The sequence below is a fragment of the Callithrix jacchus genome, chromosome 12, assembly GCF_049354715.1.
Source record: "Callithrix jacchus isolate 240 chromosome 12, calJac240_pri, whole genome shotgun sequence".
Classification (NCBI taxonomy): Eukaryota; Metazoa; Chordata; class Mammalia; order Primates; family Cebidae; genus Callithrix; species Callithrix jacchus.
Genome location: NC_133513.1, coordinates 97,847,346 through 97,869,645, shown reverse-complemented (window position 1 = coordinate 97,869,645; position 22,300 = coordinate 97,847,346). Strand labels below are relative to the sequence as shown.

At 42.8% G+C, this 22,300-nt stretch overlaps 1 protein-coding gene across 1 annotated transcript in view; it reads right to left on the bottom strand.

The window, feature by feature from the left end:
• The window catches only part of SORCS3 (sortilin related VPS10 domain containing receptor 3), a 609,733-nt gene that overhangs the window by 409,877 nt on the left and 177,556 nt on the right, over positions 1 to 22,300 (bottom strand). Inside the window, exon 2 of the mRNA XM_002756582.7 lies at positions 5,026 to 5,093. Within this exon, the coding sequence (XP_002756628.3) occupies positions 5,026 to 5,093 (68 nt within the window). The remainder of the gene's footprint in view (positions 1 to 5,025; positions 5,094 to 22,300) is intronic.

Below are 22,300 nucleotides of genomic sequence, written 5' to 3'. Positions count from 1 at the left end.
CTCCAGCAGGAAGTGCCTGGGAATCCATCCTCTCCATATACATCATAATCAATTATGGTGTGTTCTGAAGCCACGCATACAGGAGGAATGGCTGTACAATCTGGTTGCTTTTCTAATAGCAGAATGGCTCCCATACTGCTGGGCTAAGGGTGGGTACAATAAAGCAAGAAGAGACAGGTGAAGAACCAAGGTCTACCAATTGAAGGGAATCATCCTTTGCAAATGATTCCCATTTCCTCTCACAGCTAGACAACTGCAAATTCATTTACCTCTGTGAGGACCTTAGTCCAGTAGCCAGAGGAGAGCTCCTGCACAGACCTCATACCTGCAGACCTCTTGTACCTGTGGGGACCGCATACCTGTGGTGACCTCACACCTGAAGTTCCTTCGCCATGTGTATTTTGTTCTGAAACTGATCAGTCAGGGACCCTTGATAAACAGTCATGCTTGGGACAGACAGACAGAAGCTAGAAAATTGCTTGCTAACTCATTTCCCTCCAAAATGGGGTAACTTAAACTTTTTTAAAAAATGTATTTGCTTATTCATTCAAGTGCTCATGTCCAAGACATAAAGAAATGAGTCCAAGAAGTGATTTACCAGTCAGAAACATAAGTCCTGACCAGGACATATGTTCAAAAGTAAATATTTAATAACCTTAAGCAGTGGATTAATTGGTACTATCAGAGTTTCCACTTCCAGAGAAAAGTGATGTCCTTCTTCCCTAATTGAGGACCATGAATGCCACCAAGGGAGGCAGAGATGCACATGCACCTATGAGTACAGAGGGCATAAATATGGCACCAAGCCATGCACCATATGCAGTTCTCATGGAAATGAGAAAAATGTGGTCCTCCCTTTGAATCCATAACACCAGCTTACCACATGACAACAGTCTACATTTGTTGGGAATGGAAGAGACATAAATAGGAGGGTTATCTCTATCCAGCTGCAGAGTTTCCATTTTTGAGAATGACTATATGACACTGTGGAAGGAGGCTCAGATCAAGAGGTAGGGAGTGTTCCTAATCTCAGCCTTATTACTCAGGTAACTCAGTGAAAGCCCAGGGTCCTTTAAACAAGTCAGTCCCCAGCCTCATTAATTCTCTAAACATGATACCTTACAGGTGAAGTGTTCTTTGACTAAGGGATACAACAGATGGTTGTGCTAAATGACAAATTTACATAACCACCCTGATGGTGGTAGAGAAAGAACCTTGGCCACCACCAGTAGAAGAGCACCAAGGTATTTGAGAAAGAATGTCATAAGGGCACAAGATACTGTTAGACAATTTAATGCTTTTAAACAGTCTTTTGTCTATTTAGTAGTAGATTGCCTCTGAATTATTAACCCGGTGAGGCAAATCATTGTATCCCATTGCAACCTGACAGGGGGTGTCATCTTGTCATGGCAATTGCTGTTCCAGCCTTCCTGGTTGTACAGAACACTGAACAAGAATCACCAAATTCAATTTCAACTTGGTTTAACATGTTAAGCTAAAAGGGTACATGTTTCATTTAGTTTCTTTTCTCTGCACACTGTATAAGGAAGGGAAATCATATTGCTCTGGGCTCTAACTATAAAATTCATCATTATCAGACAGGAAAAGAGGACAGGAGATACAAATCTTTAGAATATTCATGGGAAAGACAGTAAAAAGGTAGAAGACTCCCAGTGAGGCCCCAGCAAACAGGGAAACCCCCAGAAACCTTAGGAGCAGTCCCTTTTCTCACTCACACTCTATCCAGGGGTTCCTAAGCTGGGCTTTATCAGGTCCATGAACCTCCTGAAACCTAACACCAAAATATACTCATATATGAAACTGATCAACAGGGAAAGCACATAATACTCATCAGCTTTCCAAATCCCCAAAAGGTCATCCCATATGGAATCTGTGATCTGTAAACTCCCTTTGAGTAACTCCCTCTGCTTGGGCCCCTTCTGTGAACCTGGCCAATCCCCACATCCTTCTGACCTGGCCCAGCACGCAATTGCTCTCTCTGCCTCCTGTCTGGCTCCGTCCTCTCCCACAGACCAGCCTTACCCGGACTTTGCCTTGTGGTGGGGACATTTCTCCCCTTGCCAAACTGCATTCCTCCCTTCGTGCCAACACCCAGCTTGGAGAGTCCTTTCTATAAAAGAATATCTATGACTACATAGAAATTGGTATTTCAATTCCTCCCAACTAGCACAAGGGACGACATTCTAAATCACTTTTCGACCCTCTCCAACCCCAGACTTTCATCCTCAAAGATCTCTGCTAATTCCTAGAGAACACAGACTACACCCCCTTGGTGTCTTATCATTTCCTGCACATGCACCTCTGCAGCAAGAGATCCTTAAAAGCAAAGTCAATAATGGAATGAAAACTATCCAAACACAGGGTTATAATGATCATTAATAATTACAATTAAGTAAGCACTTCCTACATGTGAGTTACTAGACTGTTTTTACATTTATTTCACTTTATCCTTAAAACAACCCATTCATTAATTTATTCACTAAGCAAATATTTATTAAGCACAGCTTGTGTGCCAGATACTCCTCTAGGTGCTGAGAAGACAGCACTGAATTAAAGCAAAAAAAAATTCCCTCTCTCTACAAGCTTAGATGTGAGTAGGTGTGAGAAGACGAAAAACAAACCAACAAGTAAATATTTATCATGTTGACTAGTGATAAGGACTAAGAAAAAAAATGTAGCCAAGTGATGAAATGTAGAATCCTGGGGAAGGACCTCATGATAGGTGACCTGCGATCAGAAAGGGGAAGGAAGTAAGGTGTCCACTCTGGCACCTGGGAGCACTAGGCAGAGGAAAAATCTGAGTGCAAAGGCTCTTGGAAAAAGTGTGATTGGTGTGTTAGAGGAACAGCAAGGAGAATGTGGCTAGAGCAAAGATATGTTCTGTCCTAGTGCCAATTTATATGCAGGGAAACAGTCTTAGTGAAGTAGGCTGAATGATAAACTCCCTTAAAAGATATGTCCCCAACCTAACCCCCAGAATTCGTAATGGAGCCTTATTTGAAAAAAGAGTCTTTGCAGATGCCATTAAGTCAAGGGTCTCATCCTGGTTTATCCAGGAGGAGCCTAGATCCTCCAGAAGGAGCATGGCCCCAACACCTTGATTTCAGACTGCCGGACTCTAGAAAAGACATTTCTGTTGCTTTAAGGCACTCGGTTTGTAGTAGTTTGTTATGGCAGCCCTGGGGAACTAATACAGAGAGATTAAGTAAAATGTCCAAAATGACACAGCTTGGTGGTGGGCAAACTGGGACTTCAATCCTGGCAATTGAACACCAGAGTACCCTTATAGACACCAAGCTATATACTGTCTCTTGGTACATGCTGATGAATATACTGGTGCTTACAATTGTGAGAAACACCCTTTATAACTTGAAGGTGTCTAGAATTAGGCAACTGGCCTAAGGTTCCTATACTTGCCTAACCTGCTCCTAGAAATAGCCAAACCTTTTCTGCAATATGGGGTACCAGGAATAGCTGTTTTCCAATATAAAGATAGAGCTTTCTGGCTGGTTCCATGATTTGACCAAGCAGACACCACAGGAATAAGGCTTAAAGTGTCATACAGCATCACTGTGCTTGGGCTTGAAGGAATGTTTCTGAGGCTCTAATTCCCTGGGAAGTACTTTGTGAGTAGAAATAATCATGTTTTCATTTGTTAGAGGCATGCTGGTTACTTATACCTCTGCCAATTTTCACTGAGCAGCAAAATTAGGTTTTAGACATCCTGTGAAAATTAAGGCAGGCCTCAGTCGATATGAGCAATTAACCCCTAAATATTTAATAGATGCTGTGACTGCTCCCTCTTCCCTGGAGAAAAGCTCTGCCTGGTTCTCTACAAACAAACAGGTCAGATGAAGAAGCATTTCACAGCCCAGTCCCCTCTGCTCCAAAACCCCAGGAAACCCTTAGGGGAAGACTCAGGGATGATGATGCAGCCATATGCATGGTTTTTTGTGACAGCTTCCTCTCCAGTATTGACACATCACAAGATAAATGGGAGAAAATGCACAACACCTCAAGTCTCATGGACCTAGCAGAGAGGGTAAAGCACCAAGTCCCCCAGTGCCTGATGAGACCCACTGTCGCCCAGCGTGACTGCATGTCTGTGTGGCCGTATAAGTATGCGGATTTCCATGAGGAAGTATACATAAGAGTGTGTAACACATGGGCATTCCCTGTCCTGAGAAACTCCCAGTTTCATAGCTTTATTAAAGTCCTCTCTGACTTCACTCACCGACATCCCTCTTTTCCTTTGTCCTGTGGGCGCAAGCACTGCTAAAAGGGCTGACTTATCCACTAAGCACAAGAGGTACAGCAGCTAGGCTCACGATACTTTTAGAGGCCCCAAAAATGTTTGATTTTAAAATCTAAAGAATGAACAGGCTGAAAAAAAGGTTTTAATATATACTATTAATGCAGTTGTCTTTTTTACCAATGTAGTAGTAAAACAGACCTTTTATTACCATTTTATGGGGAAAGGAGCCCCTGAAGGCAAAAGTGCCTGAAGATCAGAACACCATCATGCAGACTTGTATCTGTATCTCTTCCCATTAGTATCTGTCGCCATGGTACTGGCTTCTCAAGAACCACAGTATCTTACAGATGCAAAGGGCTGGAGATAGTCCTTTGGCCAAGACTCACATCCAAAGCAAGAATCCCTCCTATAGCAGGCATCCTGATCAAGAACCTCTACTCATTCTCTATGCATGTTTTTCTGATCTCTCTAGCCAGACCCCACCTTCTTCAAGTAGAATGAGACACTACAAAAGCACAGAAGTAATCAGAGGGCCAGGGCAGATGTGCAACAGATCCCAAAAGACATAAGCAGAGCAGAAAGGGAATTCACAGGTAGGGGCCATCAGTTCCACCTGGAGCATTAACATGGGTTTCTAGGAAGAGGACGGATCTTCGGTTCCTTCCATCCCACACTTCCCAACTGCTTGGCTTGCATTTCTCACGTTAGCCAAGCCAGGGTGGCTCCTTAAGAATCTCTAATACACTTACCTCCAAAGTGAACTCTCAGTCACGCTGCCCAGGTTGAAGTCATACAGCTTTGTCAGGATAAGTATGACCTGCAAGGGGTTGGGGATAGAGGGAGGGGAGCAAAGGGGGGGAAAAAAGAAGCTTACTTTAGTTTTTGTAACAATATACAATGCATTTCCTATCACCCAGAGGAGAGCTTAGTATTTATCCATTGAGTTGAGGGGAATTATAGGATCAAGCAAGGGGAAAAAAGTTATTAACGTAATGCATCCCTGTAACTGGTAGCATTTATTTTAATCCTGACAGTGCTTTGCATTTGAAATAAAACATGCCAACAGGAATTAATTGGCTATTGACAGTTGTTTCTCCACATCTGTCCTCCTTCAAGGTCAGGCACAGGCCAGCTGGCTTTGTTCACAACCAAGGCCACCCAGAGATCAGATGATAAGCTTGCTTTTGATCCAGAGATGACTCTGATTATTCAAAGAATTGGACCTAAAAGGGTAAAAAGGAAGTATGCCTGATTCTGTCTGTCTATAAAAGGGGTTCAGAGAGATTCTGTGTCTCCATCAATAGGGCCTTGGCAGGCATAAATACCTGAATGCAGGCAGGCCTACTCCCCCTACATCCCCTGATACCAACGGCCTTCGACTATGCCGCATCTGCCCCCGCACTATGGAGTAAGCAGATCATTGGACTCCACTGGACTCCACAACCACTTTCATGACACCAGCTGAAGTTAAGTAACCCAAAAGGTAGCTGGACATACCACAGAGCTGAAGCTGCCTGTAATCCCATTGGTGGTTTTCTTAACCAATCTTGGGCTGGCCAGTCTGTTCCCATGCCCTTTCTTTAGCTGGGGACTTGGTTATCTGATGTGGCCCTGCCTGCCTCTCATGCATCTAGACAGTAGCTTAGGCACAACTCCACATCTAAAAGGATGCTAAGCGCATGCACCTGAATCAATTTTAATCAAAACGCAGGTGCATAATATACATTGCCTGCCTGTGTGATAATCCAGTTACACATAATTGTGTTTATCTAAATTTAATGCACAACTCATTTTACTTTTCTCTGCTCCTTCCCATTCCACAATTTAACTTCCTCCAGTTCATTTTCACAGCAACCATTAAATTCTTTCTGAGATAATGAATTTCTGCTACCGAGATGGGACTTTCCCATTCTAGGTATCCACTTAAGATTAAAGAAAAATAATCGGCCATTATATTGAACATTTTTACGGCACTTAACTAACAACAAAATGCTCATTTTGAAATTTATTCTCATCCAGCACTCTATGGGGTCAATCAGCCCCATTTCCATTTCTTCTTTATAAACTAAGAAAAAAATTAAAGGCAAGCAATATGACCCATTATTGGCAAAGGTGACTGGGACATTCAATTTCTCTGCAATGAGGAATGGCAGGTTGGCAAGAAACATCATCAATGGCATGGCTATTTGCAGAATGGCAGAATTTACCAAGCTATCTGTCCTAGGACCACAGCACAAATCAAGGAGTTATATATTAATAGCACACACCAGTGGCATGGCCATTTGTAGAACAGTAGACTCTACCAAGCTCCCTGTCTTATTACTACAGCACAACAGCAAGGAGTGAGGAACCAATGCAAAGAATTGTTCTCTATAGTCACTTAGAGATCTCTGCCCCTCCCATTCATAACTAGTTTTCTTGTTTATTAAAGCCAGAGACTAATAAAGACGATCAACTTATCCATAGCCTCACCAGACAAATGTCTAGCAACTTGTCAGATAATTTCTGTTTGTTGAATCAATGTATAGGGTACACACACACACACACACACACACACACACACCCCAGAGTTCTTCTGCCCTTCATTTGACCTTCTTTCATGCATAAAGTTACTCTTAAAGTCACTACGTAAAAGTATGGAAGGCTATGTGCAGGCCATGCCAAATTCTGGAAAAAGTAAAAAAACTCAAAACTGATCTACTAGGAATGAGTCAGAATGACCACCTCAGGCTCTACAGGAGCAAGTCAGACCACTTCATTTTTTTTCCTCCAACATCAAGCCTTTAGGGAACATGCCTCCAAAAAGTGTAAAATCCATGAAGCATGAAGAAAGAGATGATGAGATAAGAATTTCACTTAATTAGCAGAGCTTCTATCCACTGGATCTGGAAAACTCTTCTCCTTACTCAAAGCCTGGGCCACCCTATGTTTTTCCCTCCTTCCTTCCATCATTTCCTTTATTCTTCTATTGAATGACTACAATATTCTAGCCACTGGGCTATACATGGGGGATGAAGAAATAAAAGATCCAGGTTCTTCCCTCTAGAAGCTCGCAGTCTAATCTAGTAGGGGAGAAACGTAAGAAATTAATAGGAATCCCAACACAGAGTGATAGGTGCTGTGGTGGGGAATGCAGAGAAAAGTGGGGAATGTTGAGGCACCAAACACAGAAACTAGATAAAGCAGTCAGGGAAGGCTTCCTAATGGTGAAACCCAAATTAATACCTAGAAAGAGTAGAAACTAACTAGCTAAAGGGGGATGCTGAAGTGTCGTTACACAGAGGAAGCATCATGAGCAAAGACTCAGGCGTTCTGTAGATAAACCATCCAACAGAATACAATCTCCTTAGTTTCTCCTTCCCCTCAGTAGCTTCCATGAGAACATGCCTCTCAGATTTCCCCCTGCAGAAAGCATAATTGACTAAGCACTCAAGCTGTTGTGCTCTGAAATTCATTGTTACCTTCTTGACAAGTCCACACCCCACAAAAGCTGCTCTTGGCCAGTGGTTACAAGCAACAGGAATACTAGGCAGACACATTCCTGGGTGACAGGACTCCTCTGATGCATGACATTGATGCTGAGATCTCCTAACAGCCTTGCTGAACATTCCACAGAACCTCGCTATGGTCTGAGATGCTCCCAGCCAGCCAGCCTGCCTTCCTTCCTTACCATTTCCTTCACTGGGGGGGCCAGATCTCTACCTCAGCCCAGCAGTTGTCCCAATCTGCTCTGGTTCCTTTCCCATTTTCTCTCACAGGCATTTTTCCTAATAAGTTTCTCAGACATCTTATTTCATCTTCATGTCTGCTTCTTGAAGAATTCAGACTAACATATCCTTCCACATCTCTATGAATATTACTTCTGCCTTCATGGGAGATGGTTTCAATTTTACCTCTAATTCATGCACTTTCTTGATCAGAAACCTCTACTGGCTTCCTCTCCCAAAGGATGAAATCCAGACTTCTTAGACCGCCACACTTAGACTCCACAGCCTGGCCCATGCATACTCTCCCAACCATTTTTCCAGTTTGTAAAAACCTGTCCTCTGTTTTAAACAATCTAAGTCTTTTTCAAGGTACCTCAGGTGACACAAACACATTCTTACATCTCCGCTTTCTTTCATCCTGTATCATTATATCACTGCCTATGCCCCATCCTTTCATTCTCCCCTGTACCTGCCTGCCTGAAGCTGGAGAGAGTTCAAAGCCCACCCCTTTCAGGTGGCCTCCCAGGATTATCCCAGATGTTAAAAATGTTCTCTCCTGTGAAGTCCTATTTTGCTTAAAATGGAGTCATGCAATTTATCACAAACATTATCTTGATAGTTTTTGGATGTTACATGTGTGGCCTTCTCAACTATAGTCTAAACAACTTAAGGTCAGGATTCTGTTTGGTAATTCTGTCTCCTTCACAGACAAGCTCGGCATATCAAATGTTCTTACAAAATAATCATTTTTGAATAAATGAAAGGTATTGATGTTGTGTTGATAAATCACAGGCTTCAGCAGGAGATGCTATTAAGCCAGTCTGTTGCTCTCATTTTATAGGTGAAAAAAATGGAGCCCCAGAAAAAGGAATATGATTCAAGGTCAAGCCTCAGCAATGTCTGACCTTGACCAAGTGCCCCCAAGGTAGTGCTCTTCCCATTCCATGAAAGCTAGAGCATAAGAGCTGCTGGCGAGCCTGTTAAATGCTGACTCCATGGCCCACCCCCAGCAAATCTGACTCGAAGGACCCTGAGTAGAGTTCAAAAATCTTCTTGCGGCAACCAGAGGACCACAATTCCAGAAAGGCTACATCATACAGTGGTTCCTTTCTCACCTCTGTGCTACAGTGACATCACCTACTCCACCATGGGGAGATCCTAATCTAGCAAAACTCTGCTTCCTTTACATTGAATTTAACCTTATGAGTAAAGCAGGCAGTGTGACATGTATGAGGAGGATACCTCAGCGAGGTCACACCAGCATTCCCTAGAGGAAAAGTCAAAACACCAAGAATTATAGGCTGAAAGCTCCTTCCCCCCTGCGTTGGAGCCCAGCACAGAAGGGCTGAATAGAGCCATGAAGAGATGATAACATAACTTTCAGACTTAAGACATTCTATGCCAAGCAAACAAAACCAAGAGCAAGAGAAAGCCTGCCCACCCCTGTCCTCTCCCACCACTCAGAGCCTTCCAAAGGCTACTGAGGAGGAGTGAATTTTCAGGGAAGAACATTGAAAGCAGACACAATAAACCTACCTAACAAGCCATGGGCTGTTGGGCAAGATAAGAAAGAGATGAGAGTGTGGCTCAGGAAACCCAGCGGAATGGATGTGGTCAGCAAGACAGTGGAGTGAGTAGTCCTGGATCTACAGCAAAGCCTGACTTGATTTCCCTCCAGCTGACGGACCCAGAGAGAGAATGGGACTCAAGATTCAAAGAAGGAAAAGCAGGAGCTAACATTAATTATTGCTCTCCTACTATGTGCTAAGTACTACACTGGGCAATTCTCAATCCTCACAAAAAAAAAGCCTTTGAAACAGAGCAGGTACTATATAATATCTCCCATTTTACAGGTAAAGAAACAAGCCCAAGGGTTAAGCAAAGTGCCCCCACAGCACACAACCAGCAAGAGTCAGAGCCAGCATTTCTGCCCATGCCTGTCTGACTCAACCGTGCCTGTTCTGCTCTAATGCAATGCTACTCCACTCAGTGAGCATTTATGTGGGCTTCTGTGCACGGCAATGAACAGAAATACAGAGAAGAGAAAAACACACCCTTGCCCTCGAGGAATGTATCATTCATTCATGAATTCCACAAATATTTACTGAGCACCTCTTAGGTGAACTAAAAAGACACCTGCTAAATTCTGCAAATCAGGAAGAGATCTAGGGCTCAAGGCCCAGGGATAAAGATAACTTTTGTTTTCTTTGTTCTTAGAGAAAGAAATAGAAAACAGAAAACAGATGTGTAATGAGAAAAGAACTAGGCAAATTGTTGGGAGACCCAGGTTTACCAAATAAGCTTTGTCAAAATAGTACCTTTTTGACCTAACTGGTTATGATCCTGGGGGGATTTTAGACAGAAGGAGAAATGAAAATAAATTGGAATAATTCATGAGTAATAGCACTTCTCTCTTCTTACAAGCTGCATACACATATACACACACAGAGAATAGCAGAGAAGTGTGTGTGTGTGTGTGTGTGTGTGTGTGTGTGTGTGTGTAGCTGGAGAATTACATCTATGGAAGTACATATAGGTACATATAACTATTTTAAACTGGCATTTGATATCTTATTTGAAATAACACTGTTCATACATCTCTTTGTCATAGTGGGATAATATGATTTCTCTGTATGTCTGTCTTCCCTGTTAGACTGTGACCTCCTTGAGGTAAGAAATCAGGTCTTATTTGGCTCTGCATTCTTACCACTGAGCACAATGGCTGACACATGGCAGGTACTACTATACAAGGTCCTCTGGATGAATTATAAATATATGGCAGTAAAAGAATGGATGAGATGATAAATGTAGGAGAAAGGTATGGATAATGTGCTATAAGATTTGAGAAGAGGAAGCAATTAAGTCCAGAAAATATGATTAACAAAGACTTCATGAAGGAGGGGTTATATGAGCTGGGTCTTAAAGCATGGTAAGAATTTCTGTATACTGAAATGGAGCTCGTCTGCTTTCTTTTTTTCTTTTTAATTTGTACAGGGTAGACAGAAAAGAGCGGGGGTGGGGCAGCATTCTAATTATGAGAAGCTGCATGGAGATGGAGCAGTATGGGCTATGTTGAGTGCACCATGACATATGCAGAATCCACTCAGAGACACAGCAAGGCTGGGCCAAGGTGGGAAACAAGGCACAAAGGACAATGGAAGAGGGAGAAGGAGAGTGGAATTGCACTTGACGTAGTCAATAATGATTTGATTAAGAGTTTTACAAGAGTGAAGAGGGTGGTGACAATAGGAGACTATGTTATAAGGGACCACCATAAATAAGATGACAATAAGGGACATAGCTGGCCTCTTACAAAATCAGGTACATATAACTATTTTAAATTGGCATCTGACATCTTATTTGAAATAACACTGTTCATACATCTCTTACAGCTTTTGTCAGAGTGGAATAATATGATTTCTCTGTATGCCTGTCTTCCCTGTTAGACTGTGACCTCCTTGAGGTCAGTGGGTGCTATCTTTCTTGAGCATCAACCTCCAATTTTCATGTCCTCAAGAACCTAGTAGCTTCTTTTGTCCCCGAATGCTCAAGCCAGCTTCAGATGCCTTTTTCTCTCTTTGATTCATCTATTCCTGCCCAGTGCCAACCACAATATAAGAATCTTGGTAGTAAAGTGATTTTTTAAATGGTTGCTATAGTCTTGATATGAGTATACACATCCCGTTTTCCATATGAGAGGAAGTACCCACACTCTGAAGTTTCAGTCTCTATTCCATGCATGAATCCTAAATATCTCCTGGTCTAAACTCACTCACCCTCTGCCTCCTGGATGGAGCTCGCAAGGCCACATGGAAAGAACACAGCATCTGAAACCAGAGGGCTGGACTCAAGAAATCAGCCTTGGTACACGCTCCTACATAAACCCGAACAACTAATGAACATTTTCAGAACTGGCCGTGTTTTACTGAAATGGGGTAATGGTAAACTTTCCCTGCCATGCTCACAGCATTGCTGATTCAAACAAATAAGGGATGCCAGCTTGCTTCATAAGCTGTACTGTGCAAACATGAGTTATGAGTGTGACAGTCATTCTTTAGGAGACAAGGGCTCCTAGTTGCTCATATTTGGTGCAAGGGTTTTGGTTTCTAGAGTTGCTGAAATCCTTCTTTTAAAAAAGTTCAAGAATTCTAGACACTAACTGCAATATAAGAGACTGCAAATCAGAGCCAGTGTTCTCACCTGGCACCTCCACTCAGCTTTGGAAGGCAGGCAGAAAGCCCCAGGGGATTCCTGTCCTCAGAAAGGATAATGCGTAATCTGCAAATTCATAAATCACTAGGACGCTCTGGCCCGTGAGCACATTCAGTGAAGTGAGGACCTTTAATGCCTGTAAAATTTTACTCTGAAGGAAAATTACTTTAGTTCATTAAACCTTCCTAAAATATTGGTGCCTTTAAATCCATAGGGCTCTCTACACATCCACCTCCAGGTACCCTCACTCTTATGACCTCACTCCTGCCTGGACCTGATTAATTCTTTGCTTTCAGCCAAGTAGAATAGGACTCACTGACTTTCTTTACCAAAAGTGGTAGACAATGATAACATAAGCAAGAAAGTTGCTAAAACATACACTTTGGGGACTGCTTGCAGGAGTGTATGTTAAGTCTCAGCATGGTCTTGTGAGTCTTGGCATCTTCCTCCACCTAGAGGAGCCTCTCCTGCAGGGAATAGAAATCAAACATCTATAGTTCAGAACCCAACTGACCCACAGTATGAGAATGTCTGGACACCAACTGGGTGTCCAGAATAAGATAAACAGTGCCCACTATAAACCATGAGTTTCTAATCTAGTTGGGAAGACAAGGAATTATTAGTAGTACAAGAGATACCAACTTTGTCAGTGTCTGATGCAAGAAATTTTACAAAACTGTTAACCCCTCTCCCTGATTTGTTTAAGGGAGTATTACCAACTCTGATTCAGCATGAATCTTTTCTCATCTTACCCATAGCAAGCAAACCAAGTCTACTGAAATGTGTTGGGGGGCACTGCATTGACCAACTTCAGGTCCTCATAATTTTTCCATTCATTCACCAAACTAATATGTATGGCATGCTTCTTTTTTGCCAAGTGCTGTGGAATCAGCAGTGAAGAACCAGCCTGTCTGCCCTCATGAAATTTATATCCTAGCAGACAAAAGTAAATAAATAAATAGGTAACCAATGCAGCAGTCAAATGGCAGTGAGTACTATGGGGAAAAAATAAGCAGGAAATAAGAAATACATTAAAAAGTACAAACATGCAGGGGTGGTTCCAGGGTGGGCTGTGGAGTGGCAGGTAGGAAATGAAGGTTGTAGAAGTAAATAAGGAGCTCAGAAAAGGCCGCTATGAGAAATTGACACTTAAAATCCTGAATGAGGTGAAGGATGAAGTCACATGGCTCTTTTGGGTAATAAATATGACAGACAGAAGTAGCAGCAGATGCAAACATCCAAAGGCAGGAGTGTGCCTGGTGTATCCAATGAACAACAAGAAGTTCATAAAGCTGGAAGTGAGGTGAGGGAGATGTTGGGAGACTGAGATCTCACTGGGCCCTGAGAAGCGCTGTAAGAACCTTTGCTCTTACTCCAAGTGAGATGGGAAGCCACCAGAGGATTTACATGGAGGACTTCAATCAGTTCACTCTGGTTGCTGTGTTTAGAAAGGCAATGATGGGGAAATGCAGGGGTAATTCCAGGGGAAATGCAGTGTGGACTGGGCCAGAGTAACAGCATTGGGGGAGACAGGTGAAGAGGGCCAGCATCTAAATATATTTTAAAGATAGAGCCAAGGAGATTTGCTGACAAATTAGATATAAGATGTGAACATAAGAGAATAGTCAAGGATGACTCTCAGCATTTGAGCCTAAGTGGCTGGAAGCATGGAATTGCTGTCTCATGAGATAAGGACCATTAGAAAAGAAGGTTTGGAGGAAAGATTAAACGTTAATTTTGAAATGCCTAAAAGACATTCAGATGGAGAAGTCAAACAATGAGCTAGATAAATGAGTCTGGAGTCAAGAGAGTCTAGGCTAGAAATACCAGTTTGGGAGTTGTCAGTGATTGGATGGACATATAAGACATGAGCCTAGATTCAGTCACTAACAGACCAAGTGTGGATTGAGTAGAGCTATGAGGATTGACAGCTGGGGCATGTCAGCATTTAGGAATCAGTGAAATGAGGCAGAAAAACCAGTCTGTTTGGACTTCTTGAAATTGGCACAAGGGACATTTGTGTCCTGTGTGAATGCTTACCACATGGTGTTTACTACAGAGACTTTCAAGCATCAGATGGACAGGATGTCATCATCTTTTGAGACCACAGAGCCTCTTTCCCCAGTTACCCCTGTGTTTGCTCTGTGAGCTCCTGTATAGAGCGGCCATCGTGGCAGAGATAGAGGCTTTCCCTAGGCTCACCATGGAATCTCCCTCACCAAGGCTGATGTGGAAATAATCACTGCTGGGTTCCCAACCTGCCAACATAAAAAAACCAATGCTGAGTCTCAACATCGTGCGTGGTGGCAGGTTGATTGCATGGCACCCCTCTCATCTCAGAGAGAGCAATTTCTTCTCACTGGAATTGCTTTCCCTGCCTATAGTGATTATGCTGGCATCAAATATTTCAATTTCAGATTGCCTTATTCACTGTCATGGTGTCCCATAAAACATTACCTCTAACAAAGAAACTCATTTCACACAAATGAAATACAGTCACTGGCATGTCTGTGGAATTCACTGGTCTTACCACAAACATGATCACCTGGAGCACCTGGACTGATATGATGGTTGAATGGACTTGTGAAGACTCAATGACCGTACCATCTGGGAGCCGACACCCATGTGAGGCTGTGGTGCTATCCTCTAGGATGTGGGTCCAACCAAAACATGGTCCAAATACCAAGGTCTGAACATCAACAACCAAAACTGGGAGTGACATCTCTCCTTATCACACCCAGAAAGACACCGCAGAGTATTTTCTTCATGTCCCCACAACTTAGGCTCTGTTAATAAAGAAGTCTTGCTTCCCAAGGCAGGCATTGTCACCAAGAGGCAAAATACCTCTTTGTTTGTTTGTCTCTTTGAGACAGAGTTTCACTCTTGTTGCCCAGGTTAGAATGCAATGGTGCGATCTTGGCTCACTGCAATCTCTGCCTCCTGGGTTCAAGCAATTCTCCTGCCTCAGCCTCCTAAGTAGCTGGAATTACAGGCATGTGCCACCATGCCTGGCTAATTTTTGTATTTTTAGTAGAGACAGTTTCACCATGTTGGCCAGGCTGGTCTTGAACTTCTGATCGCAGATGATCTTCCCACCTTGACCTCCCAAGGTGCTGGGATTACAGGTGTGAGTCACCATGCCTGGCCACACCTGTTCTATTGAACTGGAAGCTGAAAGGAATATCCATCTGTTTTTAGCTTCTCATGCTACCACTGAACAAACAGGTAATGAAGGGGTTACTTGCCAGTTGGGATGATTTGGCCCTATTGTCAAGGAAAAGAGAGATGGTGTTTTACAATGAGGACAAAGAAAATGATGTCTGAAAGCTATTATTATTATTATTATGCCTCTTATTAATTTCAAGTGCTCCTATTGTTTTCAAGTCCTGAAGTACAAGTTAACAGAAGACTACAGTGGTAAAGACAGAACTATTAAGGACTAAGATTCTCCAGGAATGACAGTTTGAATTATTCTATCACACCACAAGGTGGAAATCCTTCACCCTCTGAGGTATTTGCTAAGGGCAAAAGAAATATCAAATGGGTAGCTGAAAAAGATGGTCTATCAACTATGCCTCAAGACTAGTAACAGAAATGAATATAATAGCAATTATGCATATTTCTCCTTGCGTGCTGTATGTGTGCGTGCCCAGAGATGAAAGAGTGTGAGAGAGTAAGAATGCAGGATTCCCCAGTTCCACCCCCACCCGCCTTTACCTGCTTACTTTCTATGTTCTGATTGAAAAATCAGAGTGCTTAGCTGTTCTGTGACCCAGCCAGCTGCAGGTTTTCCCCAGCAGGCTTGAACTCACACTGGACTCTTGAACATTCCCAGAAAATGATAAAGGTATCTAGGTTGTTGTCCAAAACACTGAAAGAAATAAGTCCTGGCCCTGAGCCAAATGCTGTAAACTATCTCATAAACTCCTTTCCCTGACCATGTTGCTTGGACAGACCTAGGTAGATCACCCCTTTTCTCTTGCTGTCTGTCATGAGAATTGCTGCAGCACTATAGGTAAGTTCTCCTAATAAATGCTTTGCACTGATCACCCTGGCATTTAGTGCTTCTTTCTTTGGAATCCCAACTGGCCCTATCTTGGTACCATTGGGGCACTCCCTTGTGAGAATTTCCCTTCTGCCACTTTTGGTGTAATTCCAGCCACAGGTTCAGCAGGGCAAAACAGATAAATAGATGGTGGTCCAAAATTACTCTCTTTTCTCCTACTCTCTGTTTCTTTTCTTTTATACAAAGAATGTTAGTGTTGGTTAACTTCACAACTACTTTAGGTCATGCGATATCCACACAGGATTGTAACAGGACTACAAAAGCAATTAACATCACCCAGAGAAGGTACAGCAACTAACGGAACTTGACGTATCTCTTCCTTGATAGAGTGACAGTATCCTCATAGTATAAGTTGTGGCTGGGTGTGGAGGCGCATGTCTATAATCAAACACTTTGGGAGGCCGAAGTGAGAGTATCATTTGAGCCCAGGAGTTAATGACCAGCCTGGCCAACATGGCAAGACCTTGCCTATACCAAAAATAACAATTTTTAAAAATTAGCTGGGCATGGTGGCACACACCTGCAGTCCCAGCTTCTCGGGATGCCAAGGCTAGACCAGGAGGAACATATAGCCATTGACATTGAAGCAAGACCCTCTACCAGCAAAAACATGATTTCTCAACCAAAGGCTCTGGTAATCATTAGCATTTTTAGCATAAAATACTTTTACTTCAAGTATGTACATTGTTTTTTAGATATTATACTACTTAACACTTAACAGATGGCTGTATAGTGTAATCATAATAGGTATGTGCACTGGGAAACCAAAAAACATGTGTGACTTGCTTTATGGTGATATTCACCTTATTGTAGTGGTCTGTAGCCCACAATATCTCTGAGGTATATGTCTGTATACTCCTGTACCTAATGGGGTGCAGATGAAGGAAAACACTAGATCTTTGGACAAAATCACAACTTAATTTAACTACAGTTTAGACAAAAGAGAAACAAATAAAAGAAAGACCAAGGTGGGCATGCTAACATTTACTGAGGGCCTACTAAGTGCCAACCACTGTGCTTGATGCTTGATGTATATTATGCAGATAATGGGTATAACCATGATGAAAGGAAGACAGTATTATCCACATTGCCTAGATGAGGAAACTGCCCAGTTCATACAAGTAGGAAGAGGTGGGAGTCAGCACCCAAACGTAGGTTTATCCATTCCAACATGATCCAAGGGAGAGACAAGATATATAAAAATTAATAAGCATTAGTCATCCTTACTTAAAAGTGGGACATTGTTAAGAAAGTACTTTGCAGAATTTTGTAACTGAATCAGGCAAGTGACAAATGAACAAAATGAAAATGTGATGTTGCTGAAACAAGGAGACTGTGAAAAACGGCTGTTGAATAGTGGGGGGTTGTTCTGGTTTTGTGTAACCAGCCATTAAAAATGAATTAAAAATCCATTCACTCTCATTTCCTAAGGGACTTTGAAAATGAGACAGCCATGCTTGGAAATGATTTAGGTAGCATTCAGCCCAGAACAGGGGTGGGGCTAAATGACCACACAATTCCTTGCCAATTTCTGTATTCCATAATAATGTCTCATCAGAACATGGGTTAATTCTCCCCAAAAATGTGCCATTAGGTAGGAGTCTGAGCTCATACCTTTCTGCCTGTCCATCACTCCATCCATCGAACTGCCACTAACACCACCATGAGGAGGAGGCCGAGGGCAGAAATAGATGTGAGCTGATGAGAGAGGAAACTGGCTACAATGCCACTAATGTGAAGCCTCCAGAGATGATCATCAACACAGAGGAAAATATGAATATAAGCGACCTGTTTCTTTGAGAAAAAGTGAAAGCATTAAACCAGAAAGTTTTGGTGTAGAATCTAGGCTCTGCCACTTACTTTGTGTGACCTGAGGCAAGGGGTTTACCCTATTGAACCTCAGTGTCCTCATACTAAAGTAAGCCAAGATCACTTCTTTCATTCAGTTGTTTTGAGAATTAGCTAAAGGGTATTGTACTTCCAGGCACACAGTAACCCGTCAGCATGCATTAAGTTCCTTCCTTTCCCTGTCTCTGAGCAAACCAGGTCATTTGCCATTTGAGTGGGGAAATGCCATGTCCTCAAGAAGGGGCATGTCACTTTAGTGGTGACAACTTGAATCTCACAAAATAAACAGCAACCTCATCAGGTCTCTCACTGATGCAGAGATAAAAGCCTGGAATTCCCTGCACGCCAATGCTTGGTTTGTGTGGACATGCATTGACAGCCTCCGCGATGGGAAGATCACAGGTCCATCCAAGTCTATTTTGCCTTGTGTGTGATCCAACCCACTTGTCTCTTTTCATTTCAGGGGCTGTCTCTGCTGGTCCAGCCTGCAGACATATGCACTTTCCTTTCTTCTGCAGCTTCTGTCAGGGGCAGTGCTCCCTCTTGGGTATCAGGAGCTAAAAGAGCTCCCAGCCAAACAATTTCAGCTGCTGACTCCAGTGAATTTCCTGGGGATCAGCAGCTCTCCAGATTGGAAGAAGTCACTAGTCTGAGCTGCTTCAAATGAGGGCAAAGGCAGGTGCTTGGCTAAACTGTAAGATGCTTCAGGATCAACACCACATCTGTTTCATTTGCAATTGTATCTCCAGCACCTGGGACAGCGTTCAGCACCTCTGCGGTAAATAATGGTGATGTGAATAACCTATAACCCAATTCGTGATTTGGCATTCATCACAACTCACCTCCTATTCAATCCTACACATTCAACAGAGTCTCTCTTATAGGCAACACATCATGCTTGGTACTAAGGGGATGTAAGGATGAGATACAAAGTTCCTGACCTAAGGCACTTTCAATGCAAGAGGAGAGAGATGCTTATACAACTCCCTACAAAAAAAAGTTTGGAACCCGTCTGACTTACACTAGGTTGGAGACATTCTACCCATTGTCTTCTGAGGCTAAAGCTTCAGGTACATAGAGAAGAAGATGGAGATGCCTACTGGGGGCAAATAACAGTGGTTTTAAATCCCAGGTGTGTAAGTTTTCTATTGCTATTGTAACAGATTACCACAAATTTAAAATAACACAAATATATCATTTCACAGTTTGGGGGGTCAGAAGTCCAAACTGGGTTTTACTGGCTGTAATCAATGTGCTGGCAGGACTGTGTTCTACATTCCTTGTGGAGATTCTAGGGGAGAATCTGTTGTTTTTCTTTTCCCAGCTTCTACAGGCTTTCCCCATTCTTTGATTCATGGTCCCCATCAGTCTTCAAAGCCAGCAATGGCTGGTCAAGTCTTTCTTGTATGGCATCACTCTGACAACTGACTCTTCCCTCTTCCTCATTTAAGGACCCTCATGATTACACTGTACCCAGCCACATAATCCAGGACAATCGCTTTGTCTTAAAGTCAGCTGACTGTAACATAGTTTCCACCTACTGTCTTAATTTCCCTTTGTCATGTGACCTAATATATCCACAGGTTCCAGCAATCAGGACGTGGGTATCCTTTGGAGGCCACTATTCTGCCAAGTACACCAAGTTAAAGAGATTCGACTCGACTCAGTAAATACCATGAAGATGTCTAATGAGCTTGAATAAGTGAATGACCTTTTAGGAACTTCACTTTGGAAATGAAATGGCCAGGAGTATGAAGGGTGGATCAGTGAAGATGAAAAGCAGAAAGTCTAGTGAGAAGGATACTGCAATGGTCCAAACATAAGCGGTAGGAAGTCTGAACTGAGGCAATGGCCTTGGGAAAGGAGAGAACGGAGGTGGAGGAGGGAATTTCTTATGAAAAAGTTGTTGCTAAAAACTGCAAATGGCACAGAACAGAAAAACAAAAGGAGGTGTCTCAGAGATATCCAAGAAGTTAGTATAATTCATTTTAATTACAAGCCTATGTTTGAAATCCAGCTCCAATACTTAGCGGAGAACCATTTCAGTGTTCCCATGGCCTAGTTCTCATTTCATGCTCCAGGTTGGCTGCAGTGGTTTTCAACCTATTTCCCCAAACTTGTGCATCCTCCCTGTCTTAGAAACCTACTCTTGGCCTAGGTTCTCATTCTGCCCTATTTTGTCCTTACTCATCTGCCTATTGGTCCTGTAGGCATGTTTGTCACTCCCTGTCCAGTGCCTTCAGAGAGTCTCCTTTCTAGCCTTACTATCTCCTAGCCTCACCCTCATGTCTCATCACCTCTTTAGCTCCTCTCACAAACTGCTTACCTGGTTCTCACCTTGTTTGAATGAATGTTCTTTCTGAGTTGGTTTTGGTCTAGGTCTTAGACCAGAACAGCAGATAACAGGGTCATGGCAGCCACATCCCAAGATAGAAGAGATAAAGAGCCACCCCATTTATATGGTGGGAAGTTGGCGGAGGTGTAGATTTTAATCTGTCCAAGCTCTTAGACACATACTTGATTAAAATCCCCAGAGGTCGGTCCCATGTATCACAGCAGAATGACCATTCATTCAAGTAGGAAAGTGGTCATAAATCCCAGACACCAGAGATAGAAAAACTTACAGTGCAGTGAGGGCCGTGCCAGACTCTGAGAAGAATTGCTCCCCTCCAGTGTTTTGCAGAGGCTAGCATTCCTCTAGCAGCCTCACCAGTATTCCCACCAGAGTGTGATCTGGATTGCCTAAAATAACATAAGCCTGGGCTTGTCTTCATATAACTCTTTAGAAAGGAGCAGAACCTCCAGCGGCTGATGGTGGATGATTTAAGAGCCCTCTCTTGTGTAGCCCAGGACATAACAACAAAGAACACATAGTTTATTTGTATTGATTCACCAGCACACATTTGATCATATCTCCTTGTCCTTCCTTTTGCTAAGAATCCATGGCCACCATCCTGAGAAATTTATCTTTGGAAAAATACCTCTGTCAAAATAAGTTCCTCACATATCTTAGCTACAGCAAAAGAGTCCATGCCAGGAAAACTTGTCAAGGAAAAGGGGAAAGGGATACAGTAGCCCTTCTTGTGTGTTGACTCTGGTCTAAACGATCTCCCTCCATGATAAGAAATAGACAATGTGTGCTTGGGAATTAAGGTCTCAGTTCTGAGACCTGACTCTCAGATACAGATACAGAAACTCAGGACCGAACAGATTCCTGATCTAGAGGAACAACCATCACAGAGGAGCTGATCAAACTCCAGGACTAAGAGAAGGAATAAAAAATAAGGGGTAGAAACTAATGCGGACCTTGCAGTAGACTGGGATGGGATGTAAATGTCCAGGTGTTTGAATGACTGCTGTCATTCGACCTTGAAGTTCCATTCAAGGTTATTTCATTCCAGTAACCTTGTACACAGCACCTAGTATGTACCTGGATCTGTTTCAGAAGCTGGAATGTGTTTCACAGTTTTTTCTCTCCCAAGACTCTCAACCTAATGGGGGACAGACAGGCAACTAAGCACATAATTGATTTAATGCGATTTCAGTGCTAACAAGGGCACTTACTGTGCCAACTTAAGGATACTAGTGAATCTTCCAATCACGTGGTACAGAGGCTCCTCTTACCCCAGAACGGAACTGAAAACAAAGCGAGGAGTCAGGAGAAATGGTTTTGCATTTTAAGAAGCCTGATCAACTTGGTGGGCACAGGGGACTTTAAACCTGAGGTTGAATATGTAGGAGGAAACCACAAAGGACCCATGTGCTTTGAAATAGCTGAATGTTTTGGTGTTCTACAGATAGATGGCAGCAACAGACTCCATTTTTAGCTTATTTAGTTGCTCTGGGTGGTAAGGAGGCATCTAGAAAACCCAAAAAGGAAATAAACCCTCACCAGAGTCCCCAAGAATGTGTACATGTTCTCTTCCCGCCCTTCTCTGCCTGCCAGCTTCCAACCATCCACTCTTTAGGCATCAGCTCAAGCCCTGTCCCCAGCAGGGAGTTATCCCTTATTACCACAGTCCACACTCATCTCTCCATCTGTGGCCCATTATATTTTCTGGTATCTCCCATTCCACATGCTTATCTTACAATTTAACCCTGACACACCCTCTGTTGAGAAATGGGATCTATGTTCCTCCCTTCAAAGTTTTGTGACTGCTTCAACCAACAGAGTATACAGAAAGCCTGAAC